This window comes from Podarcis pityusensis (genome assembly GCF_964106645.2).
Source record: "Podarcis pityusensis genome assembly, chromosome: 2".
Classification (NCBI taxonomy): Eukaryota; Metazoa; Chordata; class Lepidosauria; order Squamata; family Lacertidae; genus Podarcis; species Podarcis pityusensis.
Genome location: NC_138029.1, coordinates 43,212,722 through 43,232,077, shown reverse-complemented (window position 1 = coordinate 43,232,077; position 19,356 = coordinate 43,212,722). Strand labels below are relative to the sequence as shown.

The window sequence follows — 19,356 nt, the reverse complement described above, 5'->3', positions numbered from 1 at the left end:
GGCTCAGTTGTGTAGACCACAACACCACCCGCTCCCTTGTAGTACCCTCTGCTTGCCCCCTGTTCCCATTAGGCCTTTGCTGCCACCAGACAGAAGCCATGTAAGCACTGCCACTCCACCCCACCCTGTGTCAACAAGTTACTGCCTTTCTAATGTATTTCTCCCTTCCCATATATAGTATGTACTTTGGTACTGCAAAAGTAGAATTGTGTGATTCCACAATGCAAGCGTGATGCAGCAGGCACAAACAGAAGAGAGTCAAAGCCTCTTAGGAGTCTTGATGTCCTGAGCACAAGAGGACAAACAGCTGGTAGTTTAATTCTCTATTGACAAAATAAAAAACTACAGCCCAGCCCTCTCCGCATCCTCCAGCTCTGGCTAGTGCCTCGTGGAAGGCACAAAACCATATAAATAGCTCCCCCTTTCCCCTGGATGAAGCTCTGGCGCCGCTCTGGCGCCACTACCTCTTCCAGCCACTACAGGGAGCCCTGCTAGTCCTTGACATTTGAGTGGCAGCACTGACCACACTGACTCCGCAATCTGCGGTGCAAAGGCAGATGGATGCTCAGTGGTTACAGCACCTGCATTTTAAGCAGAAGGTCCCAGGTTTTATCTCAAGCACCTGCAGGAAGAGCTGGGCAAGACTCCCTGCTTGAAACCCTGGAGAGCCTCTGCCAGCCAACGTAGACAAGCTCGATGAACTCTTGGTAATTCTGTGTAAGGCAGCAGCTTCCTCTGTTCCCAGTTTCTCATCTCTGGGCAGCTGCCACTCCAGATACATTCAAAGAAAATACTTGAGCATGAGAAAATTAAACGTCATGTTTATTGAGCATAGAAGCTGGAGTCAACAGGGAGCTGGGGAGATATCAGCCAACAATGGCCACTTTGCAGCAGCGGGCAGCAGTCCAGTCAATTCTGGCACACTGGCAGTGACAGGCAGTATCAGCACGGATATCCCAGGAACCACAAGCCATTCCACAGGCACATCCAGTGGCCAGGTACCCTGGGAGTGAAAGAGAGAAGTTAGAGAAACGGGCAGGGGAGCACTTTAATCCCCATGATGTGGAGGATATCCACCTGATCAGACACCATCACAGTTAAGGTGCAAGTGTTCAGTGTGGGATATTGCAGTCAAATATAACTATCAAGCTTAAGGGGTTAAGACCACAAAATTGAATTCCCAGACTCGTCACACCTGCTCACCTCCGGTGAAGAAGAAAGTGAAGAAGAAAGTGAAGCTTCCTTTGTTTACTCTCTTCCACAATGTGAAGCCAACCAGGCAACATGTCTGGGCTTTTTTCCTGTATTTTTCTGTATTTTGTAACCTAAGAATTTTCTGCCTGTGCCTTTCCTGCTGCTGCATGAAATAGCTCCTGAATTAGACCTTTGAAGTTTGTAAGTAAAACATGTAAGTGGACTAAACAGGAAATTAGAAGGTCTCTATTCCTAACACTTCACTGTTGCTGCACATTTTGTGTCTTTTAAACTCTGCTGGGGCTCTCTTACTGGAGCGTGTTTAGCCCCGCACTTTGGATCTAGGGATCGTTTATTAATTACCCCACATCTCTTATTAATTACCTCACATCTTTTATTAATTAACCCACATGGGTGATCTATATTTATCTTCCACCCAACATATGGCACTGCAGTGCTAATAATCCAGCTAAGCAACCCAACCAGCTTCCCCCAGCTATGAGCTTATATTTAATACTCATGTCTACAGAGTTCCATGGAAACGAGTTCTCTTCTTGCTCCCTTGGCCTCAGTCTTTCTGCTATGGATTTTCTCCCTTTCTGTTCTCTCTCAGCAAGATGTCTCACCTGAAGGGCAGAAAGCATCAGCACCAGGTGCAGATGTGCTTGTGCAAGTCAGCTGAGCCTTCGTGAGGATTGAGGACACTGCAAGAAGAGACAGGAGGATCAGAGTTACACTGAATCAAATAGAAAACTTGGTTAATTGTGCAATTTAGACAGTTACAGGAAACAGAGGCTTCATTCTGAGGCTATGTACACACCATACATTTAATGCATATTTGCCCATAAAAGAATCCTTGGAACTGGGGTTTGTTAAGAGTGCTGGGAACTGTAGCTCTGTGAGATGTAAACTATAAGTCCCAGGATTCTCTGGGATGGGGAATGTGATTTAAATGTATGGTATGGGTATATAGCAAAAAATGGAAATCTCACTCAAGCTTCTGTGAGTTATGCCTCCCCAGGCCACAAAAATCTCATTTTGCTGTGGAATTATCTCTGACACAGAGCCGACATTCTCCCGCTTTTTAAGTTCAGAACAGAGCTTCTCTCAGAGTGCTGGTAGTTGCACAGGTGCTTTTCTCTCTGTCTGTGTGCCTCTGCAGTTCATGGGTGGTAAACTGGTTTACCTAGGAGAGTCACTGGAAAGTTGGATGGAGGTGGATCCTTGCTTTTGCTCCCCTAGCTAAAGCTGCACTCCTAACACCATTAACTTGGGAGTTGGTCCCATTGGATTTACTTCTAAATAGAGAATTTACTTCCAAATCCTAGTGGTTAGGATTGCACTGTAAGGTGCTGAGTTTCCCAATTCAAAATGGTATTGTTCTTTAAAAAACAAAGCTGCGACCTTAACTCCATTCACCTTGGGAGTAAACACAACTGAATTCAATATAACTAACTTCTGAGTAGACATGTTTAGTCTTAACTGTAAGCTGCCCAATTAAAAATGGTGGTGTTCTAGTTCCTTCACAGAGCTACCATGTCTAGAGTGGTTTAACAATCAATCCCTCTTCCCAGCAACAGTTTGGTGATCAAACAGCCCACAGTTCCCATATCTTGGATGCAGACCTAGAAGAAACTGGGAATCATAGAATGACAATAGGGCCCAGAGTTTCCAGCATCATAAAGGGCACTCAGATCCAAATACCTTTGGAATCGACTGCTGCCTGGACCTTCTCATTAATCAGACTCTCGATAATACATGTCTGAGCACTTGCGTACTTTGCAGGAATCAATGCAGCAAAGAACAAGAATATGGCGAATTTCATCATGCTGTTGCAGAACGTCCTGCAGAGATTAAAAAATGCAGCCGCCTTGTCAGGAATCGCAGAATCCAGAGGGCAAGGATTACAAGTAGAAATAGAATCATAAGAAGACACAGGAGCAATATATTGGTTTGGACCAACTGAAGATTCCAGTTTGAGGCCTTGAGGCCGTTTTCCATATTACAAAGGCAGAAGCCTCACTGGAGCCAATCACATACAGGAAATATGAGGCCTCCAGGATTCTTGGTGCTTCCAGAGATTGGAGGGTAGGGGCACTGCTTGGCTGTCTGTCTTAGGACTTCCTGTGCCTGCCCTCTGTGCTCGGTGGGCTGCAATACAGGCTCTGTCAGCAAAGGGGCTGATACCCTGAACTGTCTGATGACTGAAAGGTAGGTTTCCTTTAAAAAAAAGCTCAACATCTAGATTCATTGCATCACAGAATTGTAGATTTGGGAGAGACCACCACAACAATCACCTATCTAGTCCAACCCCTGCAATGCTGGAATCTTTTGTTCAGTGTTGTATATAGCCAGTGTGAGATGAGGTAGAAACTCACCTCCCCACCTTAAGATACCAGTTGGCAGTTTGGAGTGCTCTGTAATGTGCTGCTGCCTCTTGATGCAAAAGTGGCAAGGGTGCCTTACTTTTCTTCAGCTGCCTCGTACAACTTCCTGGAGAAGACAGGCGTAGTCACACTGTAATTCATGCACTAATAGCCTCCAGACTACACCTACTGAAGCACACTCAATGTGAGACTGCTCCTAAATGGAGTCTGAAAACTTCCATTGGTCTGTATTGCTGCTGCTGGGTTGTTGTTTGTGGTTACCTGGATAGAGGCTATTATGAAGAGGTGGTTTAGCTTCCAAGTTTCACACAACCCTTCCTCAAGCACTCTGTCTTTGTCTGGGAGATATATATATATATATGGGGAAAGCAGAGGGGAAAGTGGGTGGGTGGGAAGATGGAAAGATGTTGCTGGTAGAGAACAAGGGAGGAAATCATGGTGAGCTCCAGCACTTCTTTTTCTAGAAAAAGAGCACTGTGGATAATCATCATCATCATCATCATGATAATACTATTACTACTACTACTAATAGTAGAAACTGTGAGAATAATCTGGAACATACCAGTGAATAAATCCTACTGAACTCAATAATAAATAATAATAATAATAATATTTCTATGGCACCCATCTTACTGGGTTGCCCCATCTACTCTGGGTGGCTGCCAACAGAAAATTAAAAACACAATAAAACTTCAAACATTAAAAACTTCCCTCAGTTCTGAGTAAAAATGCTTAGTATCGCCAGGTAAGGCTACTCAGTCTTTACCCAGTTACCTGGGAGTAAGCTCCATTGAAAACAGTGGGACTGACTTCTGAGTAGACAATGTAAGGCTTCATTTACAATAAAGGAATAAACACTCCCTTTGTTTCCCAAGAAATGGCTGGCTGGTGAAGCATTGCAATTATAGAATGTAAAGTGGATTGTTCATGTTTAGGAAGGGCCTTGTACGCCAGCTTCATCTGGTGCAGGTATTTTATTTTCTGTATAAATAGGATTCTGTTTTTGCTCCTACACACACACACCACATTTAATTGTTCTCCAAAACATGGAGGGGAGGAAAAAGGAAAACCAGGACATTCTGTGATCAAATCAGAAATTGGGATGGCTTCTATAATTCTGGGACTGTCTCTGGAAAATTGGGACACTTGGAAGGTATGCAATTGGAATCTGCAGCAGAGTCAAAAGATATTTCATTCAGTGCTCTCAAAATGTGACCTCTACTGAGGATTCAATAGGAAATTCATTGATTGGGTCCACTAGAGATAAGCTATTAATCAATCAGTCATTTATGAGCAAGAATTAACAATATATTATAAAGCATTAATGTTTGACAAGCTTCTGTTGAGAGCCTTACTTAGACTATGTACTCAGAAGATACAAAATCCCACCTACCATACATAATACCTTGTCAAATACCCTTACCTTGTCAGAAAGCACATACCTTCAAAAACATGAATTTCTTTCAAGAAGTTTCATTCACTGAGCAAACTGCTCCCCTTTAAATACAGCTGAGCTGTAAAATCTCTAATCCAATTGGTTTACCTTTTCAAAACATTTTACACCCCCTCGCCCCCAGGGGCTGTCCAGAACACCACCTTGCACAATGTTCTCACAACGTTTCCTTGTTTAGGTCACAAAGCAGGGGGTCAAAGAAACAAAGCATGCTTTTTTCCAAAACTCTTGGTTGTGAAACTCTACTGCAATAAAGGAATGTGGCAACTAGCCATGGAATTAGGACATTCCAGGGGTTTCCCCCTGGACCTACCACTCTTGCGATCCAGCATAAAAATGAGAGCCTTGCTATTCAATACAAATTTGCAAACAACAGGAGCACTGTTCTTCTATGCAAAACAGCAAAAGTGGTGCAAACAGCTTCCAGGAAACCAGCATTTGAAGAAAGTTCTTAGTGTTTACAAAGGTGTTTTACAGGAAGGTAGAGGCAGAACGTGGGACACATGGAGGTATTTGAAAGGGTGGGAGGTGCATTGTGGTCATCTATGTTCAACTTTTGGAGATTTTGCTCAACAACTTTGCCGGATTTTCACTTTTTGAAATATGGCAACCCTAAACTAATTGAACAAAACACAGCCCAGCTACAATAGCGAAAAACCAGTCAAATTGTCATGATTCTGCCAAGAGTATAATCAAATTAAATCAGTGACACTGAGAGGTATTGAGGACCGCTCCAGACCGGTGCAGATTTTTGTGGGTGTATTCTGCAACATGTCTGTTAAATTGTGGGTGAACATATCAGACGACACAGCGATTCTTCAAACAGCTCTTGTTTATTCACAGGCCAGAACAGAACTGAACTGAAGGGTTCAGCCAGCCTGCTTATATACAACGCAACTGTAACAACTTTCTGTAACTATCCAATCACTGAATGTCACTTTCAATCCCTTATTTGCATATGTGGACCTGAGTGAAAACTATCTACAGTATCCCCCTGCTGGCCCAGGGTGAGAACTTCAGTACATAACAATAATCACAATATTTTCCTTTAACCCTTGTGAACTTTTCACACCAGGAAGTAGAAGAAGATGGATTTCTGACATCTCTCAACAGCTGCCATTCCAGATACATTAAAAAAAAAAGACTAATCCACAAGAATGTTCATAAAATCATAGAAGCGAGTTTATTGAGCATAGAAGCTGGAGTCAACAGGGAGCTGGGGAGAAATCAGCCAACAATGGCCACTTTGCAGCACCGGGCAGAAGTCCAGTCAATGTTGGCACACTGGCAGTGACAGGTAGCATCGCCACGTATATCCCAGGAACCACAAGCCATTCCACAGGCACATCCAGTGGCCAGGTACCCTGGGAGTAGAAAAGAGAAGTTAGAGAAACAGGCAGCGGAGCACTTTTATCCCCATGATGTGGAGGATATCCACCTGATCAGACACCATCACAGCTGAGGTGCAAGTCCTTGGTGCTGCTGTGCTAATGCCACAGTTTTAGACACCCAACCAGTTTCCCTCAGCCATGACCTTGGTTTTATACGCATGACCAAACAAAGCAAGCAGACATCCATAGGGATGTGTTTAGCTGCTACTCACAGAGTAAGTCATTTTCCTGTCCTCCATGTCCCTGCTCCTAATACCCTCCCAGTCTCTGCTCTTCTCCGCAAAATATGTCTTACCTGAAGGACAGTAGGCATTAGCACCACGAGAAAATGCGGTTGTGCAAATCAGCCGTCTCTTTGCCAGAATTGAGTGCACTGTAAATAAAGACAGGAGGATTAGGGTTCTACTGCATGCCATCATTGCTCAAATAGAAAAGCTTTCTTTGTTCTTGCTGCTATTTAGATAGCTACAAGCAACATACTATTCATTCTGAGGCTGTATACACCCCATACATTTGAAGTATATTCCCTGCCCTCCAAGAGAAGACTTGTATGCTTGACCCCATAGCTAAAAAATCATCCTACTCCCTCAAAGATGCAAGATTGATTTCCATATTGCATTTGTCACATGAATCTCTCTGAATTGCTTGTGCATGCTATATATCAGTAGCTCCTGAAGATGCAAAATCTTTCACACAATCGAGAACTGTTCAGTTCACAGCTCTTAAGGAATTCTCAGGGCAAGAGAAAAGTTATGACAGGCATCTCCTAGTCTGAAAACTTTTTTTTTAACCCTCTTGGTTCTTGGTTGCTCCTTGTTAACAAAATTTCTAATCATTTTTGTGTCTGTCTACACAAAGATTGGGAGCAGAAATGACTGTCTCCCCAGATTTTTCTATCTGAGCCACAAGAAAACAAGGCTAAACATTAGCGTTGCCACTTTCTCTTCCCTTGATTTAAAGCAAATTAAAATTAAATTATGTGCCACTTCAGCTGTAAAGCAAACAATTAACATTTCTGTTTCCCCTACATCACCATTGTGTGTTTTACAACTGCAAGAAAAACAACAATTTGCCAACCAATTTTCAAAATTAGTACAATGTGTTCAGTTTTGCATTTTAAACTCACTTAAATCAGAGCATCAACTGTTATTTCTGTATTGGACTGTTAACTATGCATTACAGAAAATGCCAGCTGTCCTAACATAAATTCTTTTCTTTTTTTAAATACTTTTTTATTGGAATATTTACAACATAACATAAACTCCCCACCCCAATACACAATCCACCCTCATTAAATGTGAACATAACATACAGTGAGCATAACAATACAAACAACGAAATAAAAGACTTCCTTTATCCTGTATCTGGCCTTCTTATTTATTTCTTATAAACTGTTTCTTTTATGAATAATTATTAAGATTTTTCTAATTATAACTTAAATATCCACAAAGTCTCCTGCTGACATTAATCGAAACAAGTCCAGGTATGTATTTTAGGGCACTGTTTTGTGAAGTATTCTCTGCATTTTCCCCATGCTTTTTGAAACTCTTGTCTAGTGTGATCTCCAATTAGAGATCACAATTAGAGCTAACATAAATTCTTTAATGCAGCAGAATAACAAAAAACAACAACAACTCTGAATTGCAGCATCTCCAGACACTTTCCAATGAGAAATCAGATCTATGAATCAAACAAGATCCCCAGTTGAAGCTAACCTTACCAAACTGGAGTGAATTTAATCTAGGAAAAATGGAATAATTTTTCTGGTATGGGTAATGGGTTTACGGTTCATGCCCCTTTTTACCTTACAGTGAGTAAAACTTCGGTGATACAATAATCTCCAAATGAAGCATTCAACATTATTATTAGAAGCAGACAATTCTGGAAGAACCTGGGAATCTTAGAATGACAATAGGGAACAGATTTTCAAGCATCATAAAGAGGCCTTGGATCCAAATACCTTTGGAATCAATTGCTGCCTGGATCTTCCCATTAATCAGAGTATCAATAACACATGACTGAGGACTTGCATGTTTTGCAGGAAACACCACAGCAAAGATAAGGAATATGGTGAATTTCATCATGCTGGTGAAGAATTTCCTGTACAGATTAAAAAAAATAAAATCCAGCTATTGCATACTTTGCCATGTCACAAATGGCAAAATTTGGAGGAAAAGCATGAGGAAGTAGAATCATAGAGTTGGAAGGGACCCTGAGGATCATCTAGTCCAGCCCCTGCAATACAAGAATATGCAGTCATCCCATACGGGGATCGAACCTGCAACCTTGGGATTATCAGCATCATAATCTAACCAGAAAGTAAGAGTTGAGTCATAAGAAGACATAAAGGTAAAGGGACTCCTGACTGTTAAATCCAGTCGCGGACAACAGCTCATCTCGCTTTACTGGCCGAGGGAGCTGGCGTACAGCTTTCGGGTCATGTGGCCAGCATGACTAAGCCGCTTCTGGCGAAACCAGAGCAGCGCACGGAAATGCCGTTTACCTTCCTGCCAGAGCGGTACCTATTTATCTACTTGCACTTCGTGCTTTCGAACTGCTAGGTTGGCAGGAGCAGGGACCGAGCAACAGGAGCTCACTCCGTCGCGGGGATTCAAACCGCCAACCTTCTGATCGGCAAACCCAAGGCTATGTGGTTTAACCCACAGCGCCACCCGCGTAGGAACAATGTATTTATTGGAACCAACTGAAGATACCAGTAGGGGTCCATGAGGCCTATTACTTTTTGTATTACAGAGGCCACGTGGGTGCTGCATTGTTCCCCATAAAGGAAATGTAAGGCCCCCAGGATTCTTGGTGCCACTGCAGAGAGAATTCCCACTCTTCCCTTTTTCACTTCTGCTTCCAGTCAAGGGAGGGTGGGAGGCACTGCTGTCTGATTTAGGACTTCCTGTGCCTGTTCTCTGTCCTTGGTAGGCTGCAATACTGACCCTGACATTTTCCAGTGCTGGTGCTAAGCTCGCTGAGGCTGAGCACTGTCAGAGAATCTGTTTGGGGATTTTCTTTAGGTGTGTTTCTTTGCATGCAGGACACACAGTGTCAGCAAACCTGCACCAATGACACGGTCACTAGAAGACATCTAAGATTATAAATCATCATCACTATTTCCATTTATGCCATGAGTCTCTCCGAGTCACTTGAGCAAGACTGAGCTTCTTTTTGAAATGTTGCACTGGGGAGAGGTGGAGAATTGCACAAATCTGACCCATGGCTGAAAACCTGAACTACCTGGTGGCTGTAAGCAACTGAGCGGAACTTCATTCAGATAAGACAGAAGTACTGTTGGTCATGGATGGGTATATAGCTAATGTGGTACTGAGAGTTACTAAGAGACCTCTATTGTCCTCACAGAGCCACAATGACTAGGGTTGCCTGCAAAGACGGGTTGATTCTTACACCGCTCTAGGAATTGTGGCCCTGGGAGGGAAATAGGGATATCCTAACAACTCTCAGCACCCTTAACTACAACTCCCAGAATTGTTTGGAGGAAGCAATAACTGTTTAAAGGGATATCATCGTGCTTTAAATATATGGTATAAATGTGGCCTGAACCTCCCAACCAATACTACAGATAGCATATGCTGATACATCTGGGGCAAACTACATGTTACATGTCAATGTGTGAAAGACAGGATCAAGGTTTTCATTTTCTATATACAGAAAAATATAGGGCTTTCAGTGCACAACCTCCATGCTGAAGGGCATATGAAACTCCCCCCCCCCCCGGCTGTTTTAACTCTCATTTCTATCCCAGTGGAATTCCAGAAGTGTATTTCCCAGGATAAATGGGCATCTGGGATCAGGAAGGGAGAAAGGAAGATGGAGGGCATTTTGTGTGTTATGTGTACCGTAGTTTGTCCTTCAGAAAAGTAAAAACACCTTGGAGAAGGAGGGAATCAATTAACTTGCAGAAGGTGGTGATCAATCCCATGGTATAACTTAATTATTATCTATAATCACCACCAGGTTGGTTGTTTTTTTTAAAATGTTAATTGAAACTAAGGTCCTTGAAGTGCAATTAAGATGACATTCCTAACCCAACCCAATTTGAATCTGCAGCAGAGTCAAAAGAAACCGCTAAAACTCCCAATACAGATACTTCCCTCAGCCTTCTCAAAACATTGTCTCTACTGAGGGTTTAACTGGTAATTAATTAATTAAGTCTATTAGAGATAAGCTGTTAATCAGATCAATCATTTATGAGCAATAATTATCAATATATATCTTAAGACATTAATGTACAGCATCAATCTGTTGATAGCCTTACTTGGAATATGAATCCAGAAGATATAAAAGCCTGCCTACTGTTATTTTTCACCATTACTTTGTCAAAAGCCACGTACCTTCAAAAGCACAATTTTCTTTCCAGAAGTTTCATTCACCAACCAAACTACCCCCCGCTTTAAGTACAGTTTTGCAAACACGCCCACCTGACTGGTTTCACCTTTCAAAACATTTTACTCCTCTGCCCCAAAGGTGCACATATACAACCTGTCCACAATAGGGACACCCCCTAGAACACCCCATTGTACAATGTTATCACAATATTTCCTGGTTAGCGTTAGGGGTTGGGGCATCCTTACTGCTGAAAGCTTTTAGTGATATAAAGCTACTTCAAACATTTTTTATGCAATACAGCAAAGACTGTGCAAACAGCTTCCACTTCTCAGCTGTCCATTTACAGTGGTGTTTTACAATAGGGTGGAGGCTGAACACCAGAGACATTGAAGTGTACCGGTAGATATTTGAAAAGGGTGGCATGTGCACTATGGTGTATTTATTTATCATAAATATGGAGACATACAAAGGAAAACAGTGAGAATTAAATCATACAATAAAACCGTTTTTATAGTCAGTGAAATCAACCTATCAATAGATCAAATCCAGTGCTAAGATAGACACAAATTAAATATCTGAACAACCGTTCCAACAAAACAAAGCCCAGCTACAAAGATAAAAACCAGTCAGCTGGTCATGTTTCTGGCAAGAGTAATAAAATCAGTGACATTTAGATATATTGGGGGTCCCTACAGACTGGTGGGAGTCTTTTTACAGGTGTATTTTGTAGCATGCCATTGACAAAATATTATTGTCTTAGTGGTGGATTTATACTGGATTGTCCATGCTTCGTTCCACTTTATTAGTTGTGCAAAGCTTCCCAGTGTTACTGCATTATTGCCGCCTCGAGAGGCAACTACACAGCACAGCACAAGCAGGGCTGACGGCTCCCCAGCTGCACCCTGGGACTTGAGCCATGTGCAGAAAGGAGTTCTGGCTAGGACAGAGTGTCCACCTCTTATTGCACACCCTTCCTTTTAAAACTTTACTGCTACCAGGTGAAAGGATTTGATTTCCTACAAGGCTACCTTCCACCACACAGCCTAAAACCGTCCCTGGGTCTTCCTCAAGGACCTCCAAGGTGGTGTGGAACTGGACTTTTAGATGTGGGTGCTGAATCAATGGAGACCCCCCAAATTTTAAGATTAAAGGTTTAAAGTTTACTAAAAAGAAAATTTTAAAATAATTGTTATGAAGAAGGTTAAACATAGGAATGGTCAACAGCATACACAACTTTCCTCCCACAGTTCACTTTCCAACTCTCTAGTTGCAAGCAGATATGTAGCTTAGTAGAGCATGAGACTCTTAACTTCACGGTCATAGGGTTGAGCCCGAAGTTGGGCAAGTGGAATGCAAAGTCAGGGATCATAGCTCTCTGAGAGTTAAGTTCTCACCTTCAGGATTCTGTGCCAGCAAGGTAAGTGTCTCTCACCTGTTCATTTGGTCTGTGGTCCAGCAAAGCGCAGGGTTGATCTTTGAGATCCTGGAGGAGCAAAGAGGAGGTCCTGTTGGAGCTGTGAGCTGACTAACCACTGAAAAGTAAAGTTTCATGCTAACTAATAGGGCTTCCTGAGAGAGTGAATAATGTAATGCCTAAGTTTTTTGAACTATTGTCATTCCTGGTAGAGTCTCCTTCGGTGGAGTCTCCTTCTTTGGTGGAGTCTCCTTCTTTGGAGGTCTTTAAGCAGAGGCTTGACAACCATATGTCAGGAGTGCTCTGATGGTGTTTCCTGCTTGGCAGGGGGTTGGACTCGATGGCCCTTGTGGTCTCTTCCAGCTCTATGATTCTATGATTCTATGGTAGCTTACCATTGTGTTTACTGAAATAGATTTGAAGTATTGGGGGGGGGGGGGAACATGCTTAATTATGGGAAGGCCACATCTATCTCTCTGTAGTTCCTGAATAATAAGTGTACTTCAAAAAAGATTTCATTGTCTATGTGGCGTCTGGTTCCTGCTTACAGGAGGGTGATAATTAATGTTTGCTGGTGAACACAAAGATTAGATATAATGATATTTTTGCAACTCTTAGGAGCAGGATGTTTATACTAAGGTCTAGTGACTTTCTGTGTGATCTACTATAATGCGTTTTTCTTGCGGCTGCCATTGAAGATGGTCCAGAGGCTGCACTTGTGTACAATGTGTCTACTGAATTGGTAAGTGAGGCAGCCTGGTGGAATCATGTGTCACCAGTCCTGAAAGCACTGGATTGGCTGCCAGTGAGATAACAAACCCAGTTCAAGATGTTCCCACTAGCACATAAAGCCCGAAATGGCTTGGGAACCAAATACCTAAAATTGTGCCTTGTGAACATCAAGCACCTCCAGACTCAATGATCTGAGTTGGCACTAACTTGTGACACATAACAGGGCCTTTGCAATCAATGGTTGTTCCCCATTTGTGGAATGCCATATGCCTCCATCATTCTTTCAGGAGTTCACACTTCGTGCCTGCAGAATACTGTTCCTTACAACCCTCAGATCAGTAGGCAAAATAATGTTTTTAGAATGTTTTTAACTGAAACTGCTTTTAGATTTTTTTTAACTGGTTTTAGAATATTTTAGCTATTTTAGAATACTTTTTTAAAATGTGGATGTGTGTGCCACCTTGGGCTGTTTGGGGAGTAAAGGCAATAAATAAATTCAACAAATAAATGTAAGCTGTATAAGGCACTCCATGCTGTTGAGGATACCTGTGTTTTGACAATGATGGATCAAGAGCACCCCCTAGCTACAAAAGCACAGGATGCTGGAGCCCTCCAGCCTCCTTCCCAAAGCTGAGTGGGCTTTAGGAAGGTGGCGGGCAGGTTCTTGGACCCTGTCAGAACATTGTGCCTCCCTAAGCTGGGCAGAAGCTTCCCAGGATTTGGGAAGGAAGCAACAGTTTTCCTATAACTTGATATTGCTGGATAGTTTTGATGAACTGCAAAAGCATTTTTAGTTTGCTTTCTGTTGCCACCGGGGAACTTTTCTTTATTAGTGTCACTTTGTTTTGTACGATTCCTTGCAAATGAAGGGAAACAACTTTTCTGCTTGTATATGTTGATAATATAATTTTGGTTACTGAGGACAAACAAGATTGTACAATAACAAGATTGGGTGCAGGCCTGGCCAGAACATAGGCATCCTGACTGTGACAAAGCTGACCTGTGTGCTTGCTTGCTTGCTTGCTTAACAGCTGTTGGGAACTTCAAGGTCCCGGCTCTCCCTTCTTATGGTCTTTGTATTGGACCTGGAGACTCCAACAGAGAGCATTCCACGTCAAGAAGGAGGGCAAGTGGGCACTTTATCAAATGACAGGGCAGAAGTTACACGGAAGATTACACGGAGCAGGGCCTTTTCACTGGTGGTGCCCATTGTATGCCTCAGTCTTCCAATATCTCTTTTGGCCTGTATTTTGGAGCTTTATCATTTAGGAAGACTTTGGAAGAACTGGTTGACAAGTCTTATCAGTTGTTGACGTATGAGCGGATTTTATTTGCTGCAATTCTGTGCTTCTGGTGCACCAGGGTTTACACCAACGTAATAGAATTGTCCAGGATGCTAGAAGGGATACAATTTATGAGCTCTCTATATTAACTGCACAGCAAGGGATGTTCCGTCAACAGTGCAAAGGCTGAGCTGAAGCATTCCCTGCTGGTTACCTGCTTTCAGCAATAGGGATCGCTGTTTGGTAGTACCCAATTGGTTAGCTGTCAGATTCTAGAGCTCCCTGTTGGTGGCTCTTAGGTAATTCACAAAATAGAGTCCATTCATAAAACACAGTGTTCATTCATAAAGCAGTAACATAAATCTCCATTGCTACATATTGGGTGTATATTTCAGCAGTTGAACGTACAAGTTTATGGCCATGCTGTAGTGTAGTGCTTATGCGACTGTGAATAAAAGGTAGCTGGGCTCATTGTCTTGGGGTTTGGGGGGGAAGAGTTTACAAAACTGATTTCCAATAAGTGCCCTCCCTTTATTTCCATAACAAGTTCTTGAGTCTGTACTCTGAATGGTGACACCAGGGACCTAGAAAGTGCAGGGCTTGTCAGTCCAACCCCTGCACAGTCTCATCAGGGCTGCCCTTAAGGCAATTGGAGCAATTGGGCCAAATTGGGACCCCTGCACCAGGGCAATCTAGATGGATTTTATTTATATCTATAAGATTTTGCAGACTTTGGCTGTGAACTGGGGCCCTACAAAAAAAAAATTCAAGTTGTGCCCCACTGCTTCAAATTGGACCCACTAGCTAGCCCTCAGTCTAATAGTTGATGGGCCTGAGTTGCCCTGCCCTTGCATGAAGTCTTGGGTTTACAATTTTGGGAGAGGGGAGACTGTGGCACTGTGGAGCAGGCAGGCTGGCGAGGCCCCCTAGATTTAGAGGCCTGGGTTGTCCTGCCCTCGCATGAAGTCTTGGGTTTGCAATTTTGGGAGAGGGGAGACTGCGGCACTGGGGAGTGGGCAGGCTGGCGAGGCCCCCTAGATTTAGAGGCCCTAGGCTTCAGCCTACTTAACCTATACATAAATCCGGCACTGGATTTGGCACAGTGAAGAGTATTCTCAGCCCTCTTGCTATTTCAACAGCTACATTCAAAGTAAGCTGCCTTTCCATTAAGGGTTTCCCTTGAAGTCTGGAAGGTTTCCAGAACAATTGGTCTTTAATCATTTCTTCATATATGTTGCCAAAAACACAAGTGGCACTCAATGCACATAATGCAGTTGCATATTGATCTAATCTCCTGGTAACTGAACCCTCAAAGGGAATATGTACTGTTCAGCAATCACATTTATAGGGGAATTAAAGTGCTCATCCCGAAGTACTTAAGGATTTGCATCCTGTGCCACAGCAGGAAGGGAGGATAGATTAATACAGTACAGTGGTACCTTAGGTTAAGTACTTAATTCGTTCCGGAGGTCCGTTCTTAACCTGAAACGGTTCTTAACCTGAAGCACCACTTTAGCTAATGGGACCTCCTGCTGCTGCCGTGCCGCCGGAGCATGATTTCTGTTCTCATCCTGAAGCAAAGTTCTTAACCCGAGTCTGTAACCTGAAGCGGAGTCTGTAACCTGAAGCGTCCGTAACCTGAAGCGTATGTAACCCGAGGTACCACTGTATAGACCTGGCCTTCTGGGCCCAAGCAGTGAAGTAAAGTCTTCAGTTTAACATTTATCTGAATGGTAAGGAGATAACAGTAATTGCAAAAGTGGGCCTTGCACTGTTTTCAGGAACGTGGAGGTTCCCAAGGGTGGGCAGGAAGAAAAGTGGTGAATGTGATTTGGTTGATGGAGTGGTAGGAGAAGCTGCAGCAAAATCAAGGAAATGCAAAGGCTCAAGAACTGAAATACGGAAGCAGCAGCTGCTGCTGCTACAAAAAGCAGGAGATCCCTCTTGAGGCCTTGCACTGTCATGAACTGGGAGCAGCTGCAGAAAATGACTGAAGGGCTTAGAAGTTTAAGCAGAAAATGCAGGTGGGAAGCTTAAGAATAATAATAATAATAATAATAATAATAATTTTTATTATTAAAAGGCGAAAGATTTATACGATCTGAAGAGAAACCAGAGTATAATAATAATAATAATAATAATAATAATTTTGGGGGCCACTAGGGGGCGCATTGGAGGATGGCCGACAATACCATCTCTCCGACCCACACGGGGTAATTAAGAGGCTGTTATGGGAGTAGGCAGCCTCCCTTGTTGCCCCAAGGAAATGGGGAACACTACCCTTGCCTGCTGTGCCCATAAATCACCCCCTAATTCGAAAGAAGGGGGTGAGGGCCCTAGGCAGAATGCCCCCGTGTGGACATCGGCTCTCCTGGACGCTGTCTCTGATCGCGCACTAGTTGCAGCAATTTGGAATAATTAATTACAAAAGAAGCAAATGCACATATTTCAAGTGAAGAAGGGGAGTGAAGTCTGCTAATTTAAGTGACCTCTGCGAAAGAAGACGACGGGCTGGAGAAACAGGAATATTTTACGATGAACATACACCAAAGGCGGGGTATGTTGACAACGGGGCTGAATGGGGGGGGAACCTTTTTTACTTTCCTTCTATGTGATTTACAAGAACCCCTCCTCATTAGAACCGTCGGTTGAACTGACCCAAGCAGGATGATTAAGGTCTGTGTGGAGATAAACTTTAACCAAAAGTATGCTTTATGGAGACCGAGAAGCAATAAGAGCTTTTGGGAATGGCACAGCAATTAATTCGGAGTCGCCATCTTGCCAAAGGATTTATAGCCGGGAGGAAGAACAGATTTGTTTTCAGACTGCATTCCTAGTGAATCTCCTCAGAGGTTTTGAGAAAGGAGGCAGATTGGTGAAGATTAATGACGCTAAGACTGTTTTGATGTATGGAAGTGATGTTATATGGAAAACGTCTGGATATGGCTACTGGATAAAAAAAAATAATATCCACGCAGGATTACAAACTGTTCTAACCAGCTTGCGGAGACTATCAGAGGTCACAAAGAGAAAGGAAAAGTATATGAAAATAACAACAAGAGATGTGGAAAAATAATAAGAAAGGACTGGATAGTACTGTGAACATCATAAGGTTAGATTTGTGGACATTAAAACAGCAGTAAGAAGCAAGAAGTTGATTGGATCCCTTCGGAACTTGAAATATGGGTACCCCCAACAAAAATTTAAAATTTGGCTGTGTAATTTGGAATTTATGTAATTTGGTTTGATTTGATGTGATTGGTCGGTTAATAAAAAAATTATTATTAAAAAAATATATTAATATTTATTATTATTTTATTATTTATACCCCGCCCATCTGGCTGGGCTTCCTTAGCCACTCTGGGCGGCTCCCAGCAGAACACTAAAAACAGAATAAAACTTCAAACATTAAAAACTTCCCTAAACAGGGCTGCCTTCAGATGTCTGAAGCTTGTTTCCTGTGGTTTTTTAAAAGTCCTATTCCCTCCCCCCATCTACCTCTTTATCTAGGAAAGAGATATTCAAACGATTCTTATGGAGATATTAATAACAAGTCACAAGTTATTCAAGTCACAATCTCAGCATATATATTTTCTCTGCTTCCTTCCTCTCCCTCCTCCTATTTTTCCCAACTACTGAGTCCTCCCCAGGACAATCTTATTAAATACAGACATATAGTTAGCAGTAGAAAACAGTCCTTATTGCCCTATATTCCTGCCAGGGGCTGCCACCTTCAGTTTTTCAAAATATCCTTTGTACTTCTCTCAGCCTCAAGGTTCCGCCAAACCTTGCTGATACATCCCTCTTGTTTCTCAGTAGTTTCATTTTGGTCCCAATCCTGTTAGCTGTGTTTACTTTTATTGGGCCAATAATGTCAAAATAAAACGTGCCTTTGCTTCATTTCAGGACCTGTGAAACCACCAGATGCACTGATTCTTTTTCCTCACGCTTTTCCTGAGCCATATCGAGGGGGGCAGAACTTCAGATTTGTATTTATTTAGGAGGGGCTGTTCCCCCTCCGTTCTGCTTGGCTATGCCCATGACGGGGCTTACCCGGACCCCCAATATTTTATTCATAGTATTGACACCCCTGGACACGTGTCCGCCGCGAGCTGGAAGATGCACCCCGCCCTGCCACGCGTCCTGCCTGGCGCCGCCCCGCAGGCCGCTGCGCGAAGTGCATCTGTCTGTGGAGCCATCCTGTTCCGGCATCGGGTTTGTAGCCCGATCTCGTGCACGGAGTTGGGCGGCACTTCACCTGCAAGGGGCCGGCCGTCCTGTCAGAGCAGGAAGACAAAGACAAGCAGCCTTACCCCCTAGGACAGGTCTGGCCGTCTGAACCAGCCTGCGTGGTGCGCAGGTGCGCTCGGGCAGCCCCTCCGCGCGGAAGCGGAGCACCCCGCCCTGCACGCCCGAGGTGCGCCTACCGCAGGCCGGCTCACAAAAGGGGCGAGTCCCGAGGTCGGCTCCGCCCGCCTGCAGACGCGGAAGTGTTGGCCTCTGGGACAGCAGGAGCCGAAGCGGGACGCGGGAGTCATGGCGCCGGCGGGACTGAAGGCGATAGTGGGCGAGAGTGAGTGGGGACAGGCTGCGGGAGGAGGGCGCTGGCCCGACAGGGGGCACGACACGCGTGCCCCACACCCTGTGTGTATCCAGATATATTTGCGTGCGCGCGCGTGTGAGAGAGCGCGCAGTTCTTGGCTTTCGCGGGGTGGGTGGGGAGGATGAAAGGGTGTCGTTTCCTCCCTGTCACACAGCCTTTCACGCAATCGCGGAGAGCGACTCTGCCCAGTCAAGATGGGGGACGCTGCTGGGCCCCATCTTTCCCTCAAACCCCCCCCCCCCATATTTCATATTGTGTCTTTCGGGGGAGGGTCCCAAATGAGATCTCTGCGCTTTTTGGCGTAGCCACAGGTGCCTCGGTGATAGCAGCACTCCCTGGCAAGGGCAGGGCACCGACTCTCTTCTCCTAGAACATGAGAATTGGGCTTTAAAACTCCGGTTGGTGTTTCCTAGGCAGTGCCGTCTGAAGTGTTCGCATTCTTCACCTGTGCACCATCAGTGCACTAAAGCATGAGACTCATTAATCTCAGGGGGTCAAGGATTCGAGCCCCACGATGGCCAAAAAGATTCCAGCATTGCAGGG

The 19,356-nt window shown here is 43.8% G+C and overlaps 3 protein-coding genes across 5 annotated transcripts in view; 1 reads left to right on the top strand and 2 right to left on the bottom strand.

The window, feature by feature from the left end:
* Positions 1 to 801: 801 nt before the first annotated feature.
* LOC308471895 (resistin-like) lies at positions 802 to 5,166 on the bottom strand. 3 transcript variants are annotated; one of them, XM_080996189.1, is made up of 5 exons: positions 3,843 to 3,969; positions 3,573 to 3,687; positions 2,899 to 3,038; positions 1,821 to 1,898; positions 802 to 1,003 (listed from the first exon to the last, which is right to left on the bottom strand). In XM_080996189.1, exons 3-5 carry the CDS (start codon positions 3,020 to 3,022, stop codon positions 867 to 869), a joined length of 339 nt encoding a protein of 112 aa, XP_080852315.1. In that variant the 5' UTR covers positions 3,023 to 3,038; positions 3,573 to 3,687; positions 3,843 to 3,969; the 3' UTR covers positions 802 to 866. The 3 variants fall into 3 exon arrangements, with proteins under 3 accessions (XP_080852315.1, XP_080852316.1, XP_080852314.1); XM_080996190.1 differs by lacking the exons at positions 3,573 to 3,687; positions 3,843 to 3,969 and adding an exon at positions 5,024 to 5,166; XM_080996188.1 differs by lacking the exons at positions 3,573 to 3,687; positions 3,843 to 3,969 and adding an exon at positions 5,005 to 5,106.
* Positions 5,167 to 6,194: 1,028 nt separating this feature from the next.
* LOC308471897 (resistin-like) lies at positions 6,195 to 18,777 on the bottom strand. Its single transcript, XM_080996192.1, has 5 exons — positions 18,469 to 18,777; positions 12,214 to 12,264; positions 8,386 to 8,525; positions 6,721 to 6,798; positions 6,195 to 6,398 (listed from the first exon to the last, which is right to left on the bottom strand). Exons 2-5 carry the CDS (start codon positions 12,219 to 12,221, stop codon positions 6,262 to 6,264), a joined length of 363 nt encoding a protein of 120 aa, XP_080852318.1. The 5' UTR covers positions 12,222 to 12,264; positions 18,469 to 18,777; the 3' UTR covers positions 6,195 to 6,261.
* Positions 18,692 to 19,356, top strand: part of STXBP2 (syntaxin binding protein 2) — a 40,707-nt gene continuing 40,042 nt past the window's right edge. Inside the window, exon 1 of the mRNA XM_080996186.1 lies at positions 18,692 to 18,783. Within this exon, the coding sequence (XP_080852312.1) occupies positions 18,747 to 18,783 (37 nt within the window). The 5' untranslated portion in view covers positions 18,692 to 18,746. The remainder of the gene's footprint in view (positions 18,784 to 19,356) is intronic.

Bases quoted from the DNA above. Each gene is read 5' to 3' on its own strand.
- LOC308471895 (XM_080996188.1), bottom strand. The intron at 1,899-2,898 runs GTATTTGGATCT...CTCTTCTTGCAG, and splicing joins GGCAGCAGTCGATTCCAAAG to TGTCCTCAATCCTCACGAAG. The intron at 1,004-1,820 runs GTGAGACATCTT...TTTCACTCCCAG, and splicing joins TGATGCTTTCTGCCCTTCAG to GGTACCTGGCCACTGGATGT.
- LOC308471897 (XM_080996192.1), bottom strand. The intron at 6,799-8,385 runs GTATTTGGATCC...CTTTATTTACAG, and splicing joins GGCAGCAATTGATTCCAAAG to TGCACTCAATTCTGGCAAAG. The intron at 6,399-6,720 runs GTAAGACATATT...TTCTACTCCCAG, and splicing joins TAATGCCTACTGTCCTTCAG to GGTACCTGGCCACTGGATGT.